At 48.8% G+C, this 21,611-nt stretch overlaps 1 protein-coding gene across 2 annotated transcripts; it reads right to left on the bottom strand.

Moving 5' to 3' along the window:
* Positions 1 to 226: 226 nt before the first annotated feature.
* Positions 227 to 21,338, bottom strand: BNIPL (BCL2 interacting protein like). Of its 2 annotated transcripts, none has more exons than XM_081841261.1 (10): positions 21,181 to 21,338; positions 12,416 to 12,532; positions 11,312 to 11,373; positions 10,808 to 11,011; positions 10,306 to 10,485; positions 9,634 to 9,736; positions 7,993 to 8,124; positions 3,115 to 3,201; positions 2,079 to 2,177; positions 227 to 1,255 (listed from the first exon to the last, which is right to left on the bottom strand). In XM_081841261.1, exons 1-10 carry the CDS (start codon positions 21,222 to 21,224, stop codon positions 1,222 to 1,224), a joined length of 1,062 nt encoding a protein of 353 aa, XP_081697387.1. In that variant the 5' UTR covers positions 21,225 to 21,338; the 3' UTR covers positions 227 to 1,221. The 2 variants fall into 2 exon arrangements, with proteins under 2 accessions (XP_081697387.1, XP_081697388.1); XM_081841262.1 differs by lacking the exon at positions 21,181 to 21,338 and adding an exon at positions 15,005 to 15,153.
* Between the last annotated feature and the right edge of the window lie 273 nt (positions 21,339 to 21,611).

Genomic DNA, 21,611 nt, shown 5'->3' with positions numbered 1-21,611 from the left:
CCTAACCTACCACACTGGGTTGTTGTGATGGTCAATAACAGAGGCAGGGACAAACATTTCCTGCTTGGACGAAAAGTGAAATAAATTTAAAAACAAATTTTAAAAACAGATAAATGAGCTGCCATTTACCTAGTTTACATTTCGGAGTGGGAAGGAAACTTAACGTATATGTTGCAATTAAATATGCATGCACAGCTTTACATAAAAAAAAGAAATTAAAGCCAGGTTTTCCGGACCCAGTATTTTATTCCCAGAATGCACAAACCATTTCCTATCAACCTGATCAATAGAAAATTTTGGAGGTAGCTTTTTCAGTCTGGAGGAGGAACACTAAAAACTCAACGTCCCATTGGGGGCTTTTGTTAATATCAGTTTATTTACAAATGTACAAGTTATGCCCAGGAGAGCCAGAAAGCACCAGGTCAGGTGGGTTCATCTGGGTCCCCCAAACCAAGCAGCATGTGTTTGTGAACCCCTCACCCCCCCAAACCCCCCCCACTTCTCTCTCTTGTTTTGGGCCATCCAGCTGAAAAATACATTCCATTCCAAAACTGTGTCTCCTCATTCTTTCCCCCTGGTACGCTTATTGAAAGCGAGTAGCCGGCAGCTCGAAAAAGCCACCGGCAATTCGTTTAGTGAGCAAAAGTTTCCAGCCGTTTCAGCCTCTTATAAGAATTAAACAAAAATTGGCGTTAAATAGCAATGACCTCAGCAGCAAGCCGAGAGCAGTTCGTCGACCCAAAGCTTTCCTGAACAGAGCTTTGGGTTGAATGCTTGGTTGCAGCTTTCCACTCTGTATGTGCTCAGAGACACTGGGCTGCATTCAGTGTCAGTCCTGCGCAGAGTTAGACCCTGCAGGACCCAGAATCAGTCTCCTTTTCGAATTCAGGTGCAGAACAAAACTATCGTAAGTTTCCTTTCCTTTTAACCTCTTTAAAGAAATGTTTTTATTTTTTGATGTATCACGGTATTTTAATATTTTGTTGGAAGCCACCCAGAGTGGCTGGGGACGCCCAGCCAGATGGGCAGAGTATAAATAAATTATTATTATTATTATTATTAGGGGAATGTTTAAGAAGCAGGAGGGTCTTAGCGACAGAGAGGGAAGGAAGGAGGCACCTGTGAGTGTGTGTGTGCTTGTCAGCATTTGACACATTAAAAAAAAATAAAAATAAAACACTGTCGTAAGGTGCTAAGTCATGCAGCCAGCTTCACGTCTCGTTAGCTCCGGGAACAGACCCTGGCTTGCTCGAGCCTGGAAGAGATGGAGGAAAAGGGAACAGAAAGGGCTGTCAGACATTCAAATACAGTGGTACCTCGCAAGACAAATGCCTCGTAAGACGAAAAACTTGCAAGACGAAAGAGTTTTTCGTTTTTTGAGTTGCTTCGCAAGACGAATTTCCCTATGGGCTTGCTTCGCAAGACGAAAACGTCTTGCAAGTTTGTTTCCTTTTTCTTAAAACCGTTAAGAAAAAGGTGCATTCAGGGGGTGCAGTTGCGACTTGACTTCGAGAAGCAACTCATAGCACGCGGTGTGGCAGCCTTTTCTGAGGTTTTTGAAGACTTTGGTGATTTTTGAAGCTTTTCCAAAATCCGTGCTTCGCAAGACGAAAAATTCGCAAGACGAAAAAACTCGCAGAACGAATTAATTTCGTCTTGGGAGGTACCACTATATTAAACTGAACAAGGCTGCAAACGCATCGTGCACACTGCCAAAACGCCACACACATTTAAAGCATTTCCAAGTTTCCTTGGGAGCATCCCAACAGAAAGGCCCCCCTTTGTCCTGATCCATGTGCAGAGCTCCTTTTGCATTCTTATGGAACCTCCAGCTCCAGAGGCAATCTACCTTGATTCCTAGTCCTTAGAGGCCTGTGGCCACAGGACGCTGGGCTAGGTGGGCCTCCAGCCCTTCTTACGCTCTTCTATCCCCTTGGGGCTCGCTCACCCACCCAAGTTTGCTTTCAGGCATGGTGGTGGTGTAACCAGCTGCTGAAGGAACAAGCCGCCCTCCTCTTTCCGCTGCCTCCTTGGGGACCCAGGTGGGGACGGAGGGAGTGGGAGGGCCAGGTACTCACCGGTGGACGCGGTCCGGGATGTGGACCTGCTCCAAAGGGATAAGGTGGCCCAGTTCCTCCAGGCTGTCCACAAACTGCACTTTCCGGCTGAACTTGGAGCTGGAGAAAGAGAGGGTGCAAGAAAGAGAAGCTAAAGGGGCAGGCAGAGGCAGGAGCGAGGCAGCAGTAAATCACACTGAGCAAGCCAGAGTTAACTCTTGATTAGCAAAACAGGATTGGCACAGGAGTGTCAGGCCTAGGGAGTGTGATGGCCTGGGACTCGGACTCGGAACCAGAGGAGACCAAGTCCACACCGGATCCTTTGCTTCAGGCATCATCTGAACCAAGTCTGGGGCCTGATCCTGAAGAGCCCCAGTCTGCACAGGTTCCCCTGCAACAAGCACCGGCCAAGTCAGGGGCCTGAGCCTGCCCTGGCTCCAGATGCAGGGATTCCCTCGTTGCCTCCAGCTGGGCCATCACTTACAGCTGCTCCACTACCAGCTGGGTCAGGAGAGGCTGAGGCGGCCCCTGGGTCTAGTAACCCACCAACGTCTCCCGAGCTGCAGAGACTGAGGTCTGAGAGAAGGAGAGACCTGAGTACTGGCAGGAGGAGTGTTCGCCTTTGGGTGAGACAGGGAGGTGAGTCGACGGGGAATCAGGACCGGCCGTTACCCCGACAGAGATAAAAGGCTGTTGGACCCTGCCCCAGGTTGCGGGAGCTGTATGCCAGATCCTGTACCTGTCCTTGCCTGGTGTCCTGCCTTGGCCCTGTCGGACCAACTCCCAGCAGAACCTGCAGATTCTGGACCAGTCCTGGACCGCGTTTCACGCGTTACCACTGGGCCCAGCACAGGGAGCACAGCAACTTGTCTCCGGCAGGTCTTGCCCCCACGAAGCAGCTGCCGAGACTGAAGGTGCCCACCTCTCCAGAATTTTCCCAAAGCAATCTGAGACTACGCCGGCATGTCTGCCTTTGCTCCTCTCTCTGTATGCGTCTCCTAGTCCTGGGAGATTTAAATGCAGTAAATAATAAAATGATAATAATTGGCCAGCCTACCTAATGAAAGGTCTGAACACCGCCATCAACGCTTTGATGTACCAAGTGGGATGGACGATAATCAACGTCTTCAGGTTCTTCCGGAGCCTGTAGCAAAAAAAACCCAAAGGAACTTAAGGCACTGTTAAACTGGTGGAACTCCCCGCCACAAGATTATCAGCAAATTGGCAAATGAACTTAATTTCCTTTTGGCTAGCCTCTGGTGTGAAAACATGTATCGTTGTTTTTAAAAAAGAAACAGTGCTCAGTTGGTTAGACCGTGGTGCTGATAACACCAAGGTTGCAGGATTGATCCCATTATGGGACAGCTGCATATTTCTGCTTGCAGGGGGTTGGGCTGGATGACCCTCAAGATCCCTTCCAACTCTATGATTCCATGAAGGAAAGAAACGAAAAGATTTCATTTTCTAGAAACAACGGTCTGTTTTTGCTTTTCTAAAACATCATATCGGTGTTTCGGAAATAATCCATTATTTTCTTACACAGTCCTAGTAGCCCTTTCAAAATAAACAGCGAAACACCAGCACACTGTATTTCAAAGCTGTGGTAGACAAATAAGAAAGAAGAAAAAAATGGACCTGAATGAAACTTAAAAGTGACCACGTCTGTTTAAGAATTTCTGCAGCAGGAAAGAGAAATGTCTTTCCATTATTTGCACCGGCCTATAAGTACAGTGTCCCATGGACTGCAAGAAGATCCAACCTCTCCATTCTGAAGGAAATGAGCCCTGAGTGCTCACTGGAAGGACAGATCCTGAAGCTGAGGTTCCAATACTTTGGCCACCTCATGAGAAGAGAAGACTCCCTGGAAAAGACCCTGATGTTGGGAAAGATGGAGGGCGCAAGGAGAAGGGGACGACAGAGGACGAGATGGTGGGACAGTGTTCTCAAAGCTACCAGCATGAGTTTGACCAAACTGCGGGAGGCAGTGGAAGACAGGAGCGCCTGGCGTGCTCTGGTCCAGGGGGTCACGAAGAGGCGGACACGACTAAATGATTAAACAACAACAATACGTACAGTGGATGCTTGAGTTGCGAATGTGATCTGTGCGGGATTCATATTCGCAACCCGCAGCGTCCGCAACCCGCAACAACATGTCTGCGCACATGCGGGTTACGATTCGGTGCTTCTGCGCATGCACACAGTGTGATTTAATGCTTCTGCACATGCGTGACTGCTGAAACCCGGAAGTAACCCAGAAGTAAGCCATCGGAAGGCGGGATAGAGGGCAATTCGGCCCCCAATCTGGAAAAGATTCCCATAGCAGAGCAGATCCACAATTCCAGTGCAGCAAAAGGAAGCAATAAATTTTGCGCCAGGAAAGCCCAGCTGGCGTTCGGGGAAAGTCCCAGATAGTTATCCGAACTATTTATTGTTCGGACTTGTAGTAAAGTCGGCAGGTGGGGAAAGTGGACTTGAAAAGCAGGTTTTGCAAGAAGACGTCATGGAGATCTGGGCGACAATTTGGCTTCAGCCGAAAGTTCAGGATCAATCCTGCCCAGCCGTGACCTTCGGCGAGAAGAAAGCATCTATTGCTCAGAGCTCTGGAGCGTAAATTCACGTCCAGATCTGAAGAAAGAGGTACTGAGAACTTGGGAATGTTTTCACGCAGGACAGGGCAGGAGAACCTTAGAATCATAAAACTCATATGAGAGAGAGAGAGAGAGAGAGAGAGAGAGAGAGAGTTTAAAAAATATTTAGAATAACTTTTTATTTAAAAACCTGAAGCCTTCCTTTTAGGAATTCTGGTTTTCCCAGTAGTGATGTATGGAAGTGAGAGCTGGACCATAAAGAAGGCGGATCGCCGAAGAACGGATGCTTTTGAATTCTGGAGCTGCAGGAGACTCTGGAGAGTCCCATGGACTGCAAGAAGATCAAACCTCTCCATTCTGAAGGAAACTAGCCCTGAGTGTTCACTGGAAGGACAGATCCTGAAGCTGAGGCTCCAAGACTTTGGCCACCTCATGAGAAGAGAAGACTCCCTGGAAAAGACCCTGATGTTGGGAAAGATGGAGGGCACAAGGAGAAGGGGACGACGGAGGACGAGATGGTGGGACAGTGTTCTCGAAGCTACCAGGATGAGTTTGACCAAACTGCGGGAGGCAGTGGAAGACAGGAGTGCCTGGCGTGCTCTGGTCCCGGGGGTCACAAAGAGGCGGACACGACTAAACGACAACAGGTGCCGAAATCCCAATGGAACAGAAAAGACTATTTATGTATGCGACTACAGCTGCGCGGATGTTAAAGTCTTTAGCAGAGAAGAATGGCAGATCGAGTTGATGGATTGTGCCAGGAGAATCAGAAATCGGGAAGACCAAACTTTTAATAAGGAATGGGGAAAATTTATAATTTATCTTAAAAACCATTGTAAACAGTTAAAATCGTTTGTAGGATTGGAATAACACTTGTAGTTTAATGGTGAATTTTTGGACGCAAGGGAGAGGTAAAAGATCTGGATTATTATAAAAGATGCAGGAGGAAATGATTAACCAAAGGACCCACAAAAGGGGAGGAAGGAAGTTCAGGAGACTCTTGGGAATCTTGTTTCTATGTTGTATGTTGGATATATAACCGTAAAATCTTAATCTGAAAAACCAAAAAAATAACTTATAAAATTATAAATTATAAAACCAAATAAATAAATTATATATGTATATATAACCCCCTGCAGAGTCAGCCAGAACTGCTTTAGCTGCAATCTTTTTTCTTTCTAGAATGTAGTTTTAAAATGTATTCATTTCCCCTCATAAAATTTATACACTGCTTGCTTATGAAAAGCAAAACGCCTACAAATAGAATAAATAAAATAAAAACAACTCTTTTAAAAGTTCGGAAGATCAGCAATGAACTAAAACAGGTCGAAACACCCACCCACATTCTACATGTCCGGACAGGCTTTGCCTAAACAAAAATGTTTTCAGCAAGCGCCGAAAAGAGAACAGTGAAGGACCCTGCTTGGCGTCAATAGGCGGGGAGTTCCGAAGGGGACCATTCCCAAAGTGGAAGAATGGGATTCACGTGGCACCTTGAGCAGTGTTTTCATTTTGCTTTTAGACTTTGTATTTGTTTGCTGCCCTGAGCTCCTTGGAGAGGAAGGGTGTTGTAATAATAATAATAATAATAATAATAATAATAATAATAATAATAATAATAGGCTCCAGTACGTTTCTGAGCACAATTCAAAGTGTCGGTGCTGACCTTTAAAGCCCTAAACGGCCTCGGCCCAGTATACCTGAAGAAGCGTCTCCACCCCCATCGTTCTGCCCAGACACTGAGGTCCAGCGCCGAGGGCCTTCTGGCGGTTCCCTCCCTGTGAGAAGCCACGTTATAGGGAACTAGGCAGAGGGCCTTCTCGGTAGTGGCACCCGCCCTGTGGAACGCCCTCCCACCAGATGTCAAAGAGAAAAACAACTACCAGACTTTTTGAATACATCTGAAGGCAGCCCTGTTTAGGGAAGCTTCTAATGTCTGACGCTGTATTGTTTTTAATATTCGGTTGGAAGCTGCCCAGAGTGGCTGGGGAAGCCTAGCCAGATGGGTGGGGTATAAATAAATAATAATTATTATTATTAGTTAAAGGTAAATGACCCATGGACTGTTAAGTCCAGTCAAAGGCGATTCTGGGGTTGCGGCGCTCATCTCGCTTTCAGGCCGAGGGAGCCGGCGTTTGTCCACAGACAGCTTTCCGGGTCATGTGGCCAGCAGGACTAAGCCACTTCTGGCGAATCAGAGCAGCGCAAGGAAACGCCGTTTACCTTCCCGCCAGAGCGGTACCTATTTATCTACTTGCACTTTGATGTGCTTTCGAACTGCTAGGTGGGCAGGAGCAGGGACCGAGCAACGGGAGCTCACCCGATCGCGGGGATTCGAACCGCCGACCTTCCGATTAGCAAGCCTAAGAGGCTCAGTGGTTTAGACAACAGCACCAGCCACGTCCCTATTACTATTACTATTACTATTATTATTTCTAGTCCTGCTCCTTGGAGCTACAGAGCTCAAGCCTGCTCTGTCTGGGGCAGGAGGATTTGTTGATCAACCTAACCAGGCTGATTTTTTATTTTCTTAATAATATTGGGAGTTGTCTGGGACACAGATCCTTTTAAAAACACACAAGCTCTGTCAGGAGTAACCATGGACCAATGGTACCAAATAGTCTGGGAAACAGCCTTACTAGAAAAATTAACCGATAAACTGAAACGGACACGGGGACAAATAGAAGAAGATGCCTTCACCCCAGTATGGCTCCCCTTCATCACCTACACAGCCCAACAAGACAACGACAAAAATCCACCAACGGCATACAAATCAATATGGCTAACCTGATCCAAAACACCCACCCACCCCACTCACACACGAAAACAAAGACCACCACAGCCAACCACAAATAAACAACCACACCTTGGCCAACCCCAACCTCTCTCACCACCAAAGGAACACAAGTGAACAGCAAAGAACCTGCACAAACAACGCTGACACAAAACCCTACATATAGTAAGTAAAATAGAAACATCGTCACCCGACCCCATCCCATAGCTGTCAACTTTCAGATTTGAAAGTAAGGGATCGTCAGCCTCACCTGTCCCGGGGACAGTCTACGGGATATCTAACAATCCGGGATAGCAGCGGGAAACGGCGCTGGAATAAGAGAATTTCCCGCAAAAAAGGGAAGGTTGACAGCTATGCCCCCCCCATCTCCCCCCCTCCGCCTCTTTCCCCCTTTTCTTTTTATGTCTCAACAAATGGAACTGATTTGTAAAAATGTCACATGGGGGGGGGTATACGAGAGAGAGACATTGCAAACACTTTTGTAAATCAAGAAAATCTTTAATAAAAAGAAAAGGGGGGGGGGACCCACAGGCTCAGAGCCAATGCTGCTCACCGTCTGTCGATGGTTTGGTAACACTGCTTGATCCAGGAAAAGGAGGGCACCTGGCTGCGGGGTGTGGCTCCACTCAGACACACCAGGATGTAATTTTCGGCGACCATCAGCTCCAGAGTTCCAATGATGTACCTGGGATTTGAGGCAAAACAGGGACGTCAGAGCCGGTTTCAAAAATGCAATAGATACACTGGATAATAGATAATTGGTCATAATATAGACATGGAAGCATGGGAGCGATTGTGGAATATGGGTATAAAATTTACAGCTCCCTTGGCCAGTAAAGCGAGATGAGCGCCGCAACCCCAGAGTCGTTTGCCACTGGACTTACCATATTTTTCGCAACATAAGACGCACTTTTTTCCTCCTAAAAAGTAAGGGGAAATGTCTGTGCGTCTTATGGAGCGAATGTGTGGTTGATCGCCCTGCCCCCTTGCCATTGTTGAATGTTCTGCAGACGGAGGCTGTTTCCCCAGCGACATGGGACTGGCGGATTAGATTATCTGTCTGGAAACTGTAGAAACGGCTCCCTTTCCTTTCCTTAAGAAGCTGCAGAACTGTGATTTGAACCCCATAAAAACGGGATTTTTTTTCCCTTTGCAAAGTAAGCTCAACAACTTTGAGCTGATCCTCAAAAAAAGGGGTTTCCCCCTTTGTAAAAGAAGCTGCACAACTTTGAGCTGATCCCCCCCAAACTGGGCTGTCCGCCTTTCCTCCTCTAAAAACTAGGTGCATCTTATGGTCAGGTGCATCTTATGGAGTCCTTTACTGTTGCCTTTTATGGTTTAAGAGAAAATTACTGTATATGAAAATGATATATCGATGGTTCCTAACACCGAGAAAATTGGGGAACATGTCTAAATCGAAATCAAAAAAGTGTTGGAAATGTAAAGAGAAAGAAGGTTCCTTTTATCATATGTGGTGGTCTTGTAGTAAGGTTAGCGGGAAATGATATACAGTATTATAATGAATTGAAAAGGATGTTTCAAATAATGTTTGGAAAAAAAAAAAAACACCAACCCAGAAGTTTTTCTTTTGGGAATTATAGGGACAAAACTACCCAAATTGCATAGAAATTTATTCATGTATGCTGCTACAGCGACAAGAATGTTACTTGGAAAGGAAGAATGGAAAGGAAGAGGAAAGGAAGAATGGATACAAAAACTTATGGAATATGCAGAAATGGCAAAACTTACCGGAAGAATAAGAAATCAAGATAACAAACATATATATATATATATATATATATATATATATATATATATATGTATATATATAGAATGGAAATGGTCTATTGAATGTTTACAGATAAATTGCAAACAGATCAAAACACTGGCAGGATTATTGTAATAACCTGCAGTTTCATAAAAGTATATAAATAAACGAGCAAATTAAAGGAATTCGGATATGCAGAAGAGATTAAAAAATAAATTTAAGGAACGGGAGAAAGAGGGGAAAAGGAAGTCGAGCAGTGAAATGTTGAAATGGTTGTAAAATTAATGAAATGTATAAATCTGGAAAGTATAAAAAAAAATGAAAAAAAAAATGCATTTAACAGAGAATCGTAGCATCCCCAGCAGTCGACAGCCCCGGCAGAATCCCTTTTTCCCACCCAGTTTCAAGGGACCAGGTGGCTCTCACCTGAAGAGATTCTCCATGACGTACGGATAATCTGGGATGGAGCTGTCGGGTAAGTAGCACGAGGCAAACATGATGATGGCGTTTAGGCCTTCTCCGAAGTAGCCTGGGAGGAAATAAGGGGAGAGGTCAGCTGAGAATCCTTTGGGAGGAAGGGGTCACCGGTCACACTTTGATTTGTGTCTGTTACACGGTGACGGACAGGTTGGATAATAATAAATAAATAATAAATATAATATTTTATTTATTTATTTATTTATTTATTTATACCCCATCCATCTGTCTGGGTTTTCCCAGCCACTCTGGGCGGCTTCCAACAAAGATTAAAGATACATCAAATTGTCACACGTCAGAGAGCCTGGAGTCAAGAAGCCAAGGGTCCGAGGGTCAAGAAGCAAGGAGTCAAGAAGCCGAGGCCCAAGGATCAGGAAGCAAGGAGTAAAACGCAGCAAGGCTAGAAACCAGTTGCTGTGGCAAAGAGCTGAAGGGAAATGCTGACCTTATATCCCTTCCCGGCTCTTGCCACCAGGTGCAGCGAGTTACCAGTCGGCCTCACCTGTGCGGCCGCGCCTTGCCTCTCCAGAACAAACTTAGGAAGGCCCCAGTCCTGCAAAGCCCTACTGGTCCCAGGGCCTGGCTCCTGCACACACGCCTGACACTGGCATTATTCCTTACCTCCGTGAGAGATGACTTTCTTGTAGGGCTCGACGGCACCCAGGTCCACTTTCTGCTCCCGCTCGTCCGTCAGGAAGATCCGCCACTTGCGCCCGTCTTGGCCCTTGATGTCCACCACGCGGCCGGTGCAAAACTTCTCGGGCAAGTTGCCCTCCACCCTCCGGGCTCTGGGGAGATCATCTGTGTGCATCGGACAGGGCAGCCGGGGTGGGGGGAGGACCAAATTTGGGTCAACGTCACGCAAAGGATCTGGAAACGCCTGAGCAGAAGCTGGACAGCTTCTTGGGACAGCGTTTCCCAAACTTCACAGCGGGTTGGTCTAGATGACCGCTGGGGTTCCGTCCAACTTACTGTTCAAGGATTCTATGAGCCTATTTTCCACCCTCCTAGTTTCCTCGGGGCGCAGTGGATCCCACAAACAAATCTCTTTCCGTTCCCACGCAGGGCCCACCTCCCTGGGGTGTCGTCCGCCTTGGGAGAACCTCGAACCCAGGCCCCTCACCTTCCCATTCAAACTCGTGCCCGTTCTCGGAGCCTTCCTGGAGCTCGCTGTCGGACGGGGTCTCCAGCTCGTCCACGTTAATGTCCAAACTGCCTTCCGGCGTGGCTTCCAGCCCCTCTCCAGATTTCACCGAGCTGAGATCGGGGGCTGGCAGTCTTTTCTTCATGAGCCGTCGACCGCACAGCTCTAGGGTGTTGGGGGCGACTGGTGTGGGGCAGAGGAGAAGAAGGAGGGGGGGATCAGAGGTCAGAGGCCGGACGCTTGCTTGGCATTCAGAAAGACACTGATTCAATGATTCAATCCTGAAACAGGAAGGTGGACTAGATGGGCCTTGGAGGGCCCTTCCAACTCTTATGATTCAGTGATTTAGGCCCATGGACAGGTCAAACTGAGGCACTGCCAATGAGGGGAGGGGCCTGGACAGGGGCCCCCACAGGCCAGAAGGAAGACACACAAACCCTGTTACTCCAGCAAACCCAAGCAGCCACCTGGTGGGTCTCTTACCTGGGCTCATTTCCGAACTGGATTCTTCCAGATCCTCCTCAGAGATCTCCTCTGGAAGAGGCCTGCAAGGCAGAAAAGAGAAGGGGCCTCTGAGGAACGAGAGGAAGGTGGGGGAGGCAGAGGCAGCGTTGCCTAGCAGCTATAGCAGGAGCAGCTGGCATTTTCCATCCCAAGAACCTTCTGAGGGCCACAGGGCCAGAGGGAAGAGTGGTACAGCCAGCTAGTTTCTATCCACACCTTCCCCCCATCTTCCAACTAAATAATAATAATAATTTATTATTTATTCCCCGCCCATCTGGCTGGGTTTCCCCAGCCACTCTGGGCGGCTTCCAACAGAACACTAAAATACAATAACCTATTAAACATTAAAAGCTTCCCTAAACAGGGCTGCCTTCAGATGTCTTCTGAAACTTTGGTAGTTATTTTTCTCTTTGACATCTGACGGAAGGGCGTTTCACAGGGCGGGTGCCACCACCGAGAAGGCCCTCTGTCTGGTTCCCTGTAACTTGGCTTCTCACAGCAAGGGAACCGCCAGAAAGCCCTTGGCGCTGGACCTCAGTGTCCAGGCAGAACGATGGGGGTGGAGACGCTCCTTCAGGTATACAGGACCGAGGCCGTTTAGGGCTTTGAAGGTCAGCACCAACACTTTGAATTGTGCTCAGAAATGTACTAAGCAGAAATTAGGTGTGACCAGAGGTCAAGGAGACATCCCAGCAAAGGAGGTGGGTGTGTTTCTCGGGGAAGTGCCGGATAAAGGACTGGAGGGCCGCATTGGCCCTGCCCTGCCAGGCCTGAGATACAGCACCTAAGAACCCAAGAACTGCCTGGGCATAAGTGTGGTGTGTTTCCTCCCAGCGAGGAGTCCCATGGATGCCTCGGGGAGGTGCCTGCCAGGTTGAGATGGATGCCCCTTTTTTCCAGCACCCCTGCGGCCAACCGGTCAGCCAGCGAGCTGAGCTGAAAGGCCCACCCCTATCAGTCGGCCTCCAGCCAGCCAATGCCCAACGTTCTAAGATAGACTGCTCTTGGGCATGAAGGCTCCGTTCCTCCATCTCCTCCCCGGGACACCCGCCGTCACCTGCGTTACCCCGGCACGCGGCTTACCGAGGGAATTCATCATCCTGCCATTCCTCCTTCAGTTCCATGTCCTTGATGTTCACGGCCTCATCGGTGTTGTCTCCCTGTTCGGGAGAAAGAGGTTCTGCGAATTCCTTCTTAAACCTGCAACAGAGAGAGAGAGATTGGTCGACAGCCAAGTTCTGCAGATGTCTCCGCCGAAGTTCGTCTTGGTGCTGAGTTCCAAAGAAGCTTGGTCAAAATTGAGTGGGGATGGCTGTGACCTTTCGCACCTAGAACCCCTCTGTCCAAGGACGTCTGAGCTTGGTTTCGCCAGCCACTCTGGGCAGCTTCCAACAAAGGATTAAAATACAGTGGTCTGTTAAACATTAAAAGCTTCTCTAAAGAGGGCTGCCTTCAGATGCCTTCTAAAAGTCTGGTAGTTGTTCTTATTGCCATCTGGTGGGAGGGCGTTCCACAGGGCGGGCGCCACCACCGAGAAGGCCCTCTGCCTGGTTCCCTGTAACTTGGCTTCTTGCAGGGAGGGAACCACCAGAAGGCCCTCAGAGCTGGACCTCAGTGTCCGGGCAGAACGATGGGGGTGGAGACACTCCTTCAGGTATACAGGACCGAGGCTGTTTAGGGCTTTAAAGGTCAGCAACAACACTTTGAATTGTGCTCGGAAAAGTACTGGGGGCCAATGTAGGTCTTTCAAGACCGGTGTTATGTGGTCTCGGCGGCTGCTCCCAGTCACCAGTCTAGCTGCCGCATTCTGGATTAATTGCAGTTTCTGGGTCACCTTCAAAGGTAGCCCCACGTAGAGCGCATTGCAGTAGTCCAAGTGGGAGATAACCAGAGCATGCACCACTCTGGCAAGACAGTCTGCGGGCAGAGAGGGTCTCATCCTGCGTACCAGATGGAGCTGGTAGACAGCCACCCTGGACACAGAATTGACCTGCGCCTCCATGGACAGCTGTGAGTCCAAAATGACTCCCAGGCTGCACACCTGGTCCTTCAGGGGCACAGTTACCCCATTAAGCACCAGGGAGTCCTCCACACCTGCCTGCCCCCTGTCCCCCAAAAACAGTACTTCTGTCTTGTCAGGATTCAACCTCAATCTGTTAGCCGCCATCCACCCTCCAACCGCCTCCAGACACTCACACAGGACTTTCACTGCCTTCACTGGTTCTGATTTGAAAGAATTATCCCGTCCCAACCAACACACCACTGAAATCGCTGCCTATTCCTCTGCAACAGTGCCGGATTTATGTATAAGCTAAACAAGCTATACCTTAGGCCCCCACCCTCTTGGGGCCCCCCAAACAATTTAAGGGGGGGGCTGCTTGTACATTTCCAAAATATAAGATAAAAAACATACAGCAACCGTGTTTTGTGTTGTGTAGGCTCCTAAGCCTACACAATCCCGGACGAGCCCAAACTCTTTAGACTCTTGAGAGTCCCATGGACTGCAAGAAGATCCAACCTCTCCATTCTTAAGGAATTCAGCCCTGAGTGCTCACTGGAAGGACAGATCCTGAAGCTGAGGCTCCAAGACTTTGGCCACCTCATGAGAAGAGAAGACTCCCTGGAATAGACCCTGATGTTGGGAAAGATGGAGGGCACAAGGAGAAGGGGACGACAGAGGACGAGATGGTGGGACAGTGTTCTCAAAGCTACCAGCATGAGTTTGACCAAACTGCAGGAGGCAGTGGAAGACAGGAGTGCCTGGCGTGTTCTGGTCCAGGGGGTCACAAAGAGTCGGACACAACTAAATGACTAAACAACAACAGGCTCCTAAGATGTACTGTATTTTTCGCTCTATAAGACGCACCAGACCACAAGACTCACCTAGTTTTTGGAGGAGGAAAACAAGAAAAAAAATATTCTGAATCTCAGAAGCCAGAACAGCAAGAGGGATCGCTGCGCAGTGAAAGCAGCAATCCCTCTTGCTGTTCTGGCTTCTGGGATAGCTGCGCAGCCTGCATTCGCTCCATAAGACACACACACATTTTCCCTTACTTTTTAGGAGGGAAAAAGTGAGTCTTATAGAGCAAAAAATACGGTAAGTCATGGGCCCCGCCTGCTCGCTAAAATATCACTGCTTTGTTCCTTCCTGTATATAGGGTGCCTACATTCTGCATGGACTGGTTGCAGGCAACATGTGCAAATGGATTTAGATACCTATTAGCTCCAACAATTACCATATAGCATATATTCAACACAAAAAACAGCAGCAATTTGTTGTTGACAAAGGACAGCTGGACATATAAAGGGCCCTATTACCTTCAGTAGCTTAGGGACGCATCAAACCTAAATCTGGCCCTGACCTCCACAGGTTCAGCCTCTTTCCTCCCTCTGTCCTCAAATTTTGGGCTCTAGCGCCAAGCAGACCTGCTCTCTGGTGCAAAAGCAGTTGCACCTTCTCCCCCTGCCAAAGACCCCTGCCTCGGTTTCCCTCCCCTTCCTGCATCATACCGCTCATTGTAAGCTCCTCGGGGCAGAGACCCGCCTCCTCCTTCTCTGCAAACACAGCCGCTGTGCAACACCAGAAATGTTATTTAAAACGACAACAGTGATAATTAACGTCAATAATAGTTGGCGATGCATTAGAACGAAGCCCAAGCCGTTGGGAATTACCTTCCAAATGAATTTGGCCTCTGGGAGCTACCGGTTGCCCAACTGAGTAGCTCAGGAGGTTAAGAACTGTGAAGAGAGAAAGTTTGCTCCAGGTAATCCACAAAGGTTTCTCATGCTAAATATTCACCGCAGGGCTGGTTTTGCAGCCGTGCGCCACACCCAGGAGGGGGAGTGGCTGTTTGCTCCCGTAGCAACCGGGCCGATGGATCGGCAAGCTCTGCACAAACTATGCAAAAAACCAGCTCTGCGATGGGAGGCGGATCCTGGTACGGCATTTGAGTTCTCGAACACAAGGTGAACCTGAAAGGACAAGCAGCCCTGCTGGATTGGGGCCAAGAGGCCTAGCCAATCAGGAATCCTGTTTCCCACGCTGGCCAGTCAGGGAAGACAACAGCCGGCCAAACGCCCGGCCTTCGATTGAATCGCCTGTTCCCAGCGCCAGGCGATTCTGAGAGGTAGACTGCCCCTGAGAATGGAAGCTCCGTTCCACTAGCAAGGCTTTGCTGCTGACCTCTTGGTTTTAGAATCATAGACTCGTGGAGCTGGAAGGGGCCACAAGGTTCATCTAAATCCAGCCCCCTGCAATGCAGGAATCTTTGGCCCGACGCAGCACTCGAACTCGTGGCCTTGAGGTTAAGAGTCTCATGCTCTCATGCTCTGAGCTATCCTAGCGTTTGATAGATAGGTTTCAAAATTTATTTTGTTGTGAAGGATGCAGTCCCTTGACCAAGGATGCAGTCCCTTGACTGCCCAGAAGGAAGAAGCCCTTCAGACAACGAGGGAAACTTGTGGAACTCCAGGCCACAAGATGTCTTAAATGGAGATTCCAGATTCTGGAGCAGTCTACCACATGTTCAGGACAGGGGGAGGACGCTCCTTGTAACTTTCCGAGAGGTGCCTGGCTCTCTGCTGGTGGGCTAGATGGGAGCCTTACTCGGCCACAAAGACATTTGTACATGGGATCGTCGAGTTAGAAGGGACCCTGGGGTCATCTAGACCAGTGTTTCCCAACCTTGAGACTCCAGCTGTTTTCGGACCACACTTCCCATCGTCCCTGACCAATGGTCCTGCTAGCTACGGATTATGGGAGTTGTAGTCCGAAAACAGCTGGAGCCCCAAGGTTGGGAAACACTGATCATTCTAGACCAACCTGTCGCGATGCAGGCTAAAATTAAATCATACATGACAGGTGGCCATCCATCTTCATTCTTTAAAACCTCCAAAAATGACTCCTCTCATGGGAGTCTGTTCCACTGTTCCTCTTACTGTCAGAAAATTCTTCCTGATGGTCTGTCGGAATCTCCTTTCTTGTAACTTGAAGCCATGGGTTCGAGTCCTACCAGTTTGCTCCATCGACCATGTGACAGCCCTTAAGGATGCGCCAGCAGCTTTGGAAACTGCAGGGGGCTCCAATCCACACAAAAAAAGAAAACTGAGTACTCCTCTTTCGGAAGTCACTGGCAGGAACTTAAAAGTGGCTTTGGCAAAGAGCACTTGGCAAGCAGCTGCTCTCACTGCGAGCCCTTGGTTGCAAGTTGCAACTCAACAAGTGGTAGGCTTGTATTTTAGAATGACTGGGCAAATATAGCATAAATTGGGTGCTGCTTGTTTGTACAGAAAGCTTGGTTAAACGCAGCAGAATTCAAATTGCATTTTGAAGTAAGCATGGCTCCGTGGGGAGAGGAGGGATGTGACCATGGTTGTGTGCCAAGTGGAAGAAGTGAAATTACACACTTTGGTTCTAATCCGCAAGCCAGCCAGGGGCTGCGCCTGTACTTCCTGAAAATGTAGATGACCAGTGTTGTCTCATTTGACATTGCCAATCACTTGCTATCAATAGCCGTTGGAAGGGGTCGCCTGAATTCACTCCCACCCACCCCACCCCAAATCCTTTTAAGCTGCACACAGGTCCTTGTATGATCAGTGGAAACAGTTGGTCCTGGCAAGTATTAACCACTCTCAGTTCCAACCTGATAATTGCCACCTGCCCAGGTTTTAACTTGTCTGAATTAATTTTAAGATGTACCGTATTTTTCGCCCCATAGGACGCACCGGCCCATAGGACGCACCAAGTTTTTTGGGGGGAAAATAAAGAAAAAAAAAATTATTTCCCCCCCCCAGGCGCTTGTGGGGCCAGCAGCGGGGAGAAGCGCTCTTCTCCCCGCCGCCCGCCTGCAGATCAGGTCCGGGGACAGCGGGAGGACGCGCTGCGCCTCCCAGCTGTCCCCGGAACTTGCGGGGCTGGCGGCCGGGAGAAGCACGCGTCTCCCCGCCGTCAGCCTCCAAACCACATCGGGAGACAGCGGGATGGTGCCGTTCCACCTCCCCGCTGTCCCCCGACCTTGTGGGACTGGCGCTGCGGCTCTCCTGAAGCCTGGAGAGCGAGAGGGGTCAGTGCGCACCGACCCCTCTCGCCCTCCAGGCTTCAGCGAAAGCCTGCATTCGTCCCATAGGACACACACGCATTTCCCCTTCATTTTTGGAGGGGAAAAAGTGCGTCCTATAGGGCGGAAAATACAGTATTTTAATGAATTGATGTCTGTTTTTAATGCATATTGTGTTGTATTTATGATGTTAGCCACTCTGAGCCCGGCCTCAGCCGGGGAGGGCGGGATACAAATAATAAAAATATTATTATTATTATTATTATTATTATTATTATTATTATTATTATTAAGATATCTGAAAACGGCAATCACACCTCCTCTCTCAGTCTCCTCTTTCTCCTCTCAGTCTCCTCTTTCCCACACCTGACTCCTTCAACCGTTCCTCACCAGGCTTGTATCTTCCTGGTTCACCAGGGGAGTGCATTGAACGAAAGTGAGCCTGAATCTGTGCTGGCTGCAAAACACCTCATTCCAGATCGGTGATCCGTGTCTTGCTGAGCCTCCCAGACATGAATCACACTCCCCTCCTTCTCCTCCTCCTTCTCTCCGGACAAGTCAAACAGGTCCTAACTCATCTGCACGTTGAAAAGGCAGAGATTTCTTTGGCTGATGTCGTGTCCCAGGAACAGCAGCGGCCAGAGAGACAAAATGTGGTTTATTTTGCAGAGGGAGCGTTGTGTCTGTCGTAGAACAATGGAATCGAAGAGTTCCTGGCCAGACCTCTCTACAGAAAACATGAAATTGTCAAGGACAAGAGCGTCCCTGAGCATGTTTGGTGTGTTATTTATTTCTGCGCTCCTTTACGGCAGACAAGGCCAGAGTCAAGAGTAGATAGACATACACGCCCTGCTCACAGATAGATACCATTCACATACATAGAAGCAGAATTGTAGAGATGTAAGGGACCCCAGAGGGACGCGGGTGGCACTGTGGGTTAAACCACAGAGCCTAGGACTTGCCGATCAGAAGGTTGGCGGTTCGAATCCCCGCGACGGGGTGAGCTCCCCTTGTTCGGTCCCTGCTCCTGCCAACCTAGCAGTTCGAAAGCACATCAAAGTGCAAGTAGATAAGTAGGTACCGCTCTGGCAGGAAGGTCAATGGCGTTTCCGGGCGCTGCTCTGATTCGCCAGAAGCAGCTTAGTCATGCTGGCCACATGACCCGGAAGCTGTACGCCGGCTCCCTCGGCCAATAAAGCGAGATGAGCGCCGCAACCCCAGAGTCGTCTGTGACTGGCAGGGGTCCCTTTATCTTTACCTTTAAGGGACCCCAGGGGGTCATCCAGTTCAACCCCCAGCAATGTAGGCATCTCAACTACAGCATCCATGACAGCCATCGAACCTCTGCTTTAAAATCTCCAAGGAAGGAGTGCCCACCACCTTCCAAAGGAGCCCATTCCACTATCTAACAGCTCTTGCTGCTGTAACGTTCTTCCTGATGTTGAGTCGGAATCTCCTTTCTTGTGACTTGAAGCCATGGGTTCGAGTCCTCCCCTCCGGAGCAGGAGAAAGCTTGTTCCTTCTTCCATGTGACAGCCTTTCAGATATTTGATGATGGCTCTCATATCTCCTCTTTTCCAGGCTAAACATACCCAGCTCCTTCAACCGTTCCTCATTAGGCTTAGTTTCCAGACCCTTGATCATTTTGGTCACCCTCCTCTGCACATGTTCCAGCTTGTCAACATCCTTCTTAAATTGTGGCTCCCAGAACTGGACACAGCATTCCAGGTGGGGTCTGACGAAGGCAGAATAGAGTGAGACTATTGCTTCCCTTGATCTGGAAACTAGACTTCTGTTGATGCAGCCTAGAATAGCATTAGCCTTTTTTGCTGCTGCATCACACGGTTGAGGTTGCGGTCTGCAAAAACCACATCACAGCAAAAGGGGAGTCTCATGACACCTGAAAGACTCACCATTGTATTATGGAAGGGGCGGAGAACCTTCCTCAGGCCTGAGGGCCGCAGTCCCTTTTGAGGAACCAACCAGAGGCCAAATGTCAGTCATGGGCAGGGCCTGAGGCAATAGTGGGCGGAGCACTGCAAGTGAATTTTACTTTAGTATACAGTCATACCTCGGGTTAAATATGCTTCGGGATGAATATTTTTGGGTTGCGCTCCGTGGCAACCCGGAAGTAACAGAGCGTGTTACTTCCGGGTTTCGCCATTCGCGCATGCGCAGAGGCTCAAAATGGTGTCACGCGCATGCACAGAAGTGGTGAATTGTGACCCGTGCACACGCAGACGTGCAAACGCGGGTTGTGTTCACTTCAGGATGCAAACGGGGCTCCAGAACGGATCCCGTTCGCATCCAGAGGTACCACTGTAATAATCTAATTTCTACACAACAACAATTAAAAGTTCAGAAAGTTGAAACGGAAATAGGCCAAAACCAGAACTCGCATCAACTTTCCAAACATCTGGGTAGGTTTGTCTAAACAGCAATGCTTTTAGTGGGGCTGGGAGATATATCAATATATCATCCAAAACCAGTTTGAAGTCCATATTGTGACATCGGTTTCATAATTTCTGACCTGGCAATATATTGCAAATCGTGATGTGTGCCTCCTATGCAAAAATGTGGGGAAACCAGATTATCGCCCAGCCCTGGTTTTTAGCAGGCCCCCCAAAGACTACAGTGAAGACACTTGATATCAATAGGCAGGGAGTTCCACAGTTGACACGCTAAACAATCAAATCTTGCAAATGCAGAACAGGAATTATGTAGCAGCGCCAGTTCCACCGATCGAATTGGCCCAGGAGGCGTTTATGGGCTAAGGCGATTTTGAAGGTAAACCGGTCCCAAGTTGTTAAGGGCTTTGTATATTAATAGTGACACCTTTGAACTTGGTTCTCTCCCTGTTTCATCCTCACTAAACAACCCCAAGAGGTCGGTTAGGCTGAGAAGCCGCAATGCGACCCAAGGATGCCCCATGTCCTTCATGGCCGAGCGAGGATTCGAACTCTGGTCTCCCAGACTGACTCTCTGTCGACACTACGACGTGGGCGTTGGCCCCTAAGACACTTTGGACGGGTCCCAAATGTCGGGTGTGGAACGTTTTATATTCACAGCATCCCAAATTCTGCAGAGCCAGGATTTCGCATGGTGATTAACCCCGTAAGGTGTGGAGCACGAAACAGGGACGGAGGACTCCTTCCTGTAACCCGCAGAGCAGTGTATTATTATTTTTCCTTTGGCAGGTTCTTGAAGCCTTCTTTTCTCTGTCGCGGTTATAAACCACCCTGAGATCTTGCGACAAAGGACGGTATATATATATAAATCCAATAAATAATAATAATAAATAAATAGAATGATACAGGCTTATTTTGAACCTCCCTTGGGAATGTCTCCAAGAACCCCTGAGATTTGCAGACTGAACAGGAAAGGTCATAAAAACATAGCAAGCCAGTTTTTACCTGGTCAGAGCCACTTAGTTCACTTAGCCCACTACACGGACCGGCAGCATCTCTCCAGGGGACATTCCCAAATCTACCCAGAACCTTCTGCATGCAAGGCAGGTTCCCTTGCCCACTGAGTGACACCCCCTTCCCTTAAAAACATTGCCAAACTTTCAGCCATAGAGGTATTGAAGAAATGACTGTTTCAATACTGGCACAGGAGGGTCGAAGTCAGTATCACCCACACTGGCCAGCAGCAACCTCCCAGGATTTTGGACAGGAGTTTTTTTTCGCATAGCCCTACCTGGAAATGCCAGAAATTAGACAAGGAGCCTTCCGCACTCAGAGCAGGCTCTCTGCCTCTGAGACTCCCTTGCGAATCACCTTTCGGACTCACCTTTCGGAAGGCAGAGCCGCCTCATCGCCAACGTAAGAGCCCATCCGGCCCCACTGCAAGGACTAATTCGGGCCTCGCCTGCTCCTAAGAGGAGGTCAAAGACACAAAAGAGCAACTCTGGGGTGTTCCAAGATGCCGGCGTACAGCCTGGACTCATCCCAAACTGGTTTTTCAGCATGATTCAGAATTGGGCAGCTGGGTCCTAATGCCGTTGCAAGAGGTAAAAAACTTTTTTAAAGTAAGATATTGAGAAATAAGGACATATGAGCAGTCCTGGTGGTCAAGGGCAGTAGCCTATCTAGATCAGTTTCCTGTTATCACAGTGACCAAAGGCAATCTGGGAAGACTGCCTCTGGGGCTGGAGGCTCCATAAGTCCCTGTAACTTCACTTCTCATTGAATCATGGAGGGCCAGGCACTGAGGGCCAGCTC

The sequence above is a fragment of the Podarcis erhardii genome (assembly GCF_964252035.2).
Source record: "Podarcis erhardii genome assembly, chromosome: 15".
NCBI classification, from domain to species: domain Eukaryota; kingdom Metazoa; phylum Chordata; class Lepidosauria; order Squamata; family Lacertidae; genus Podarcis; species Podarcis erhardii.
The sequence above is the reverse complement of the archived record's forward strand: the minus strand, read 5'-3'. Positions and strand labels throughout refer to the sequence as shown.

Excerpts from the sequence above, each read along its gene's own strand:
- BNIPL (XM_081841261.1), bottom strand. The coding sequence starts at position 21,224 with ATGGGCTCTTACGTTGGCGATGAGGCGGCTCTGCCTTCCGAAAG. Across the intron at positions 11,012-11,311 it reads CAGTTCGGAAATGAGCCCAG|TCGCCCCCAACACCCTAGAG; the intron begins GTAAGAGACCCA and ends GCCCCACACCAG. Across the intron at positions 2,178-3,114 it reads GTGTTCAGACCTTTCATTAG|CTCCAAGTTCAGCCGGAAAG; the intron begins GTAGGCTGGCCA and ends CTCTTTCTCCAG.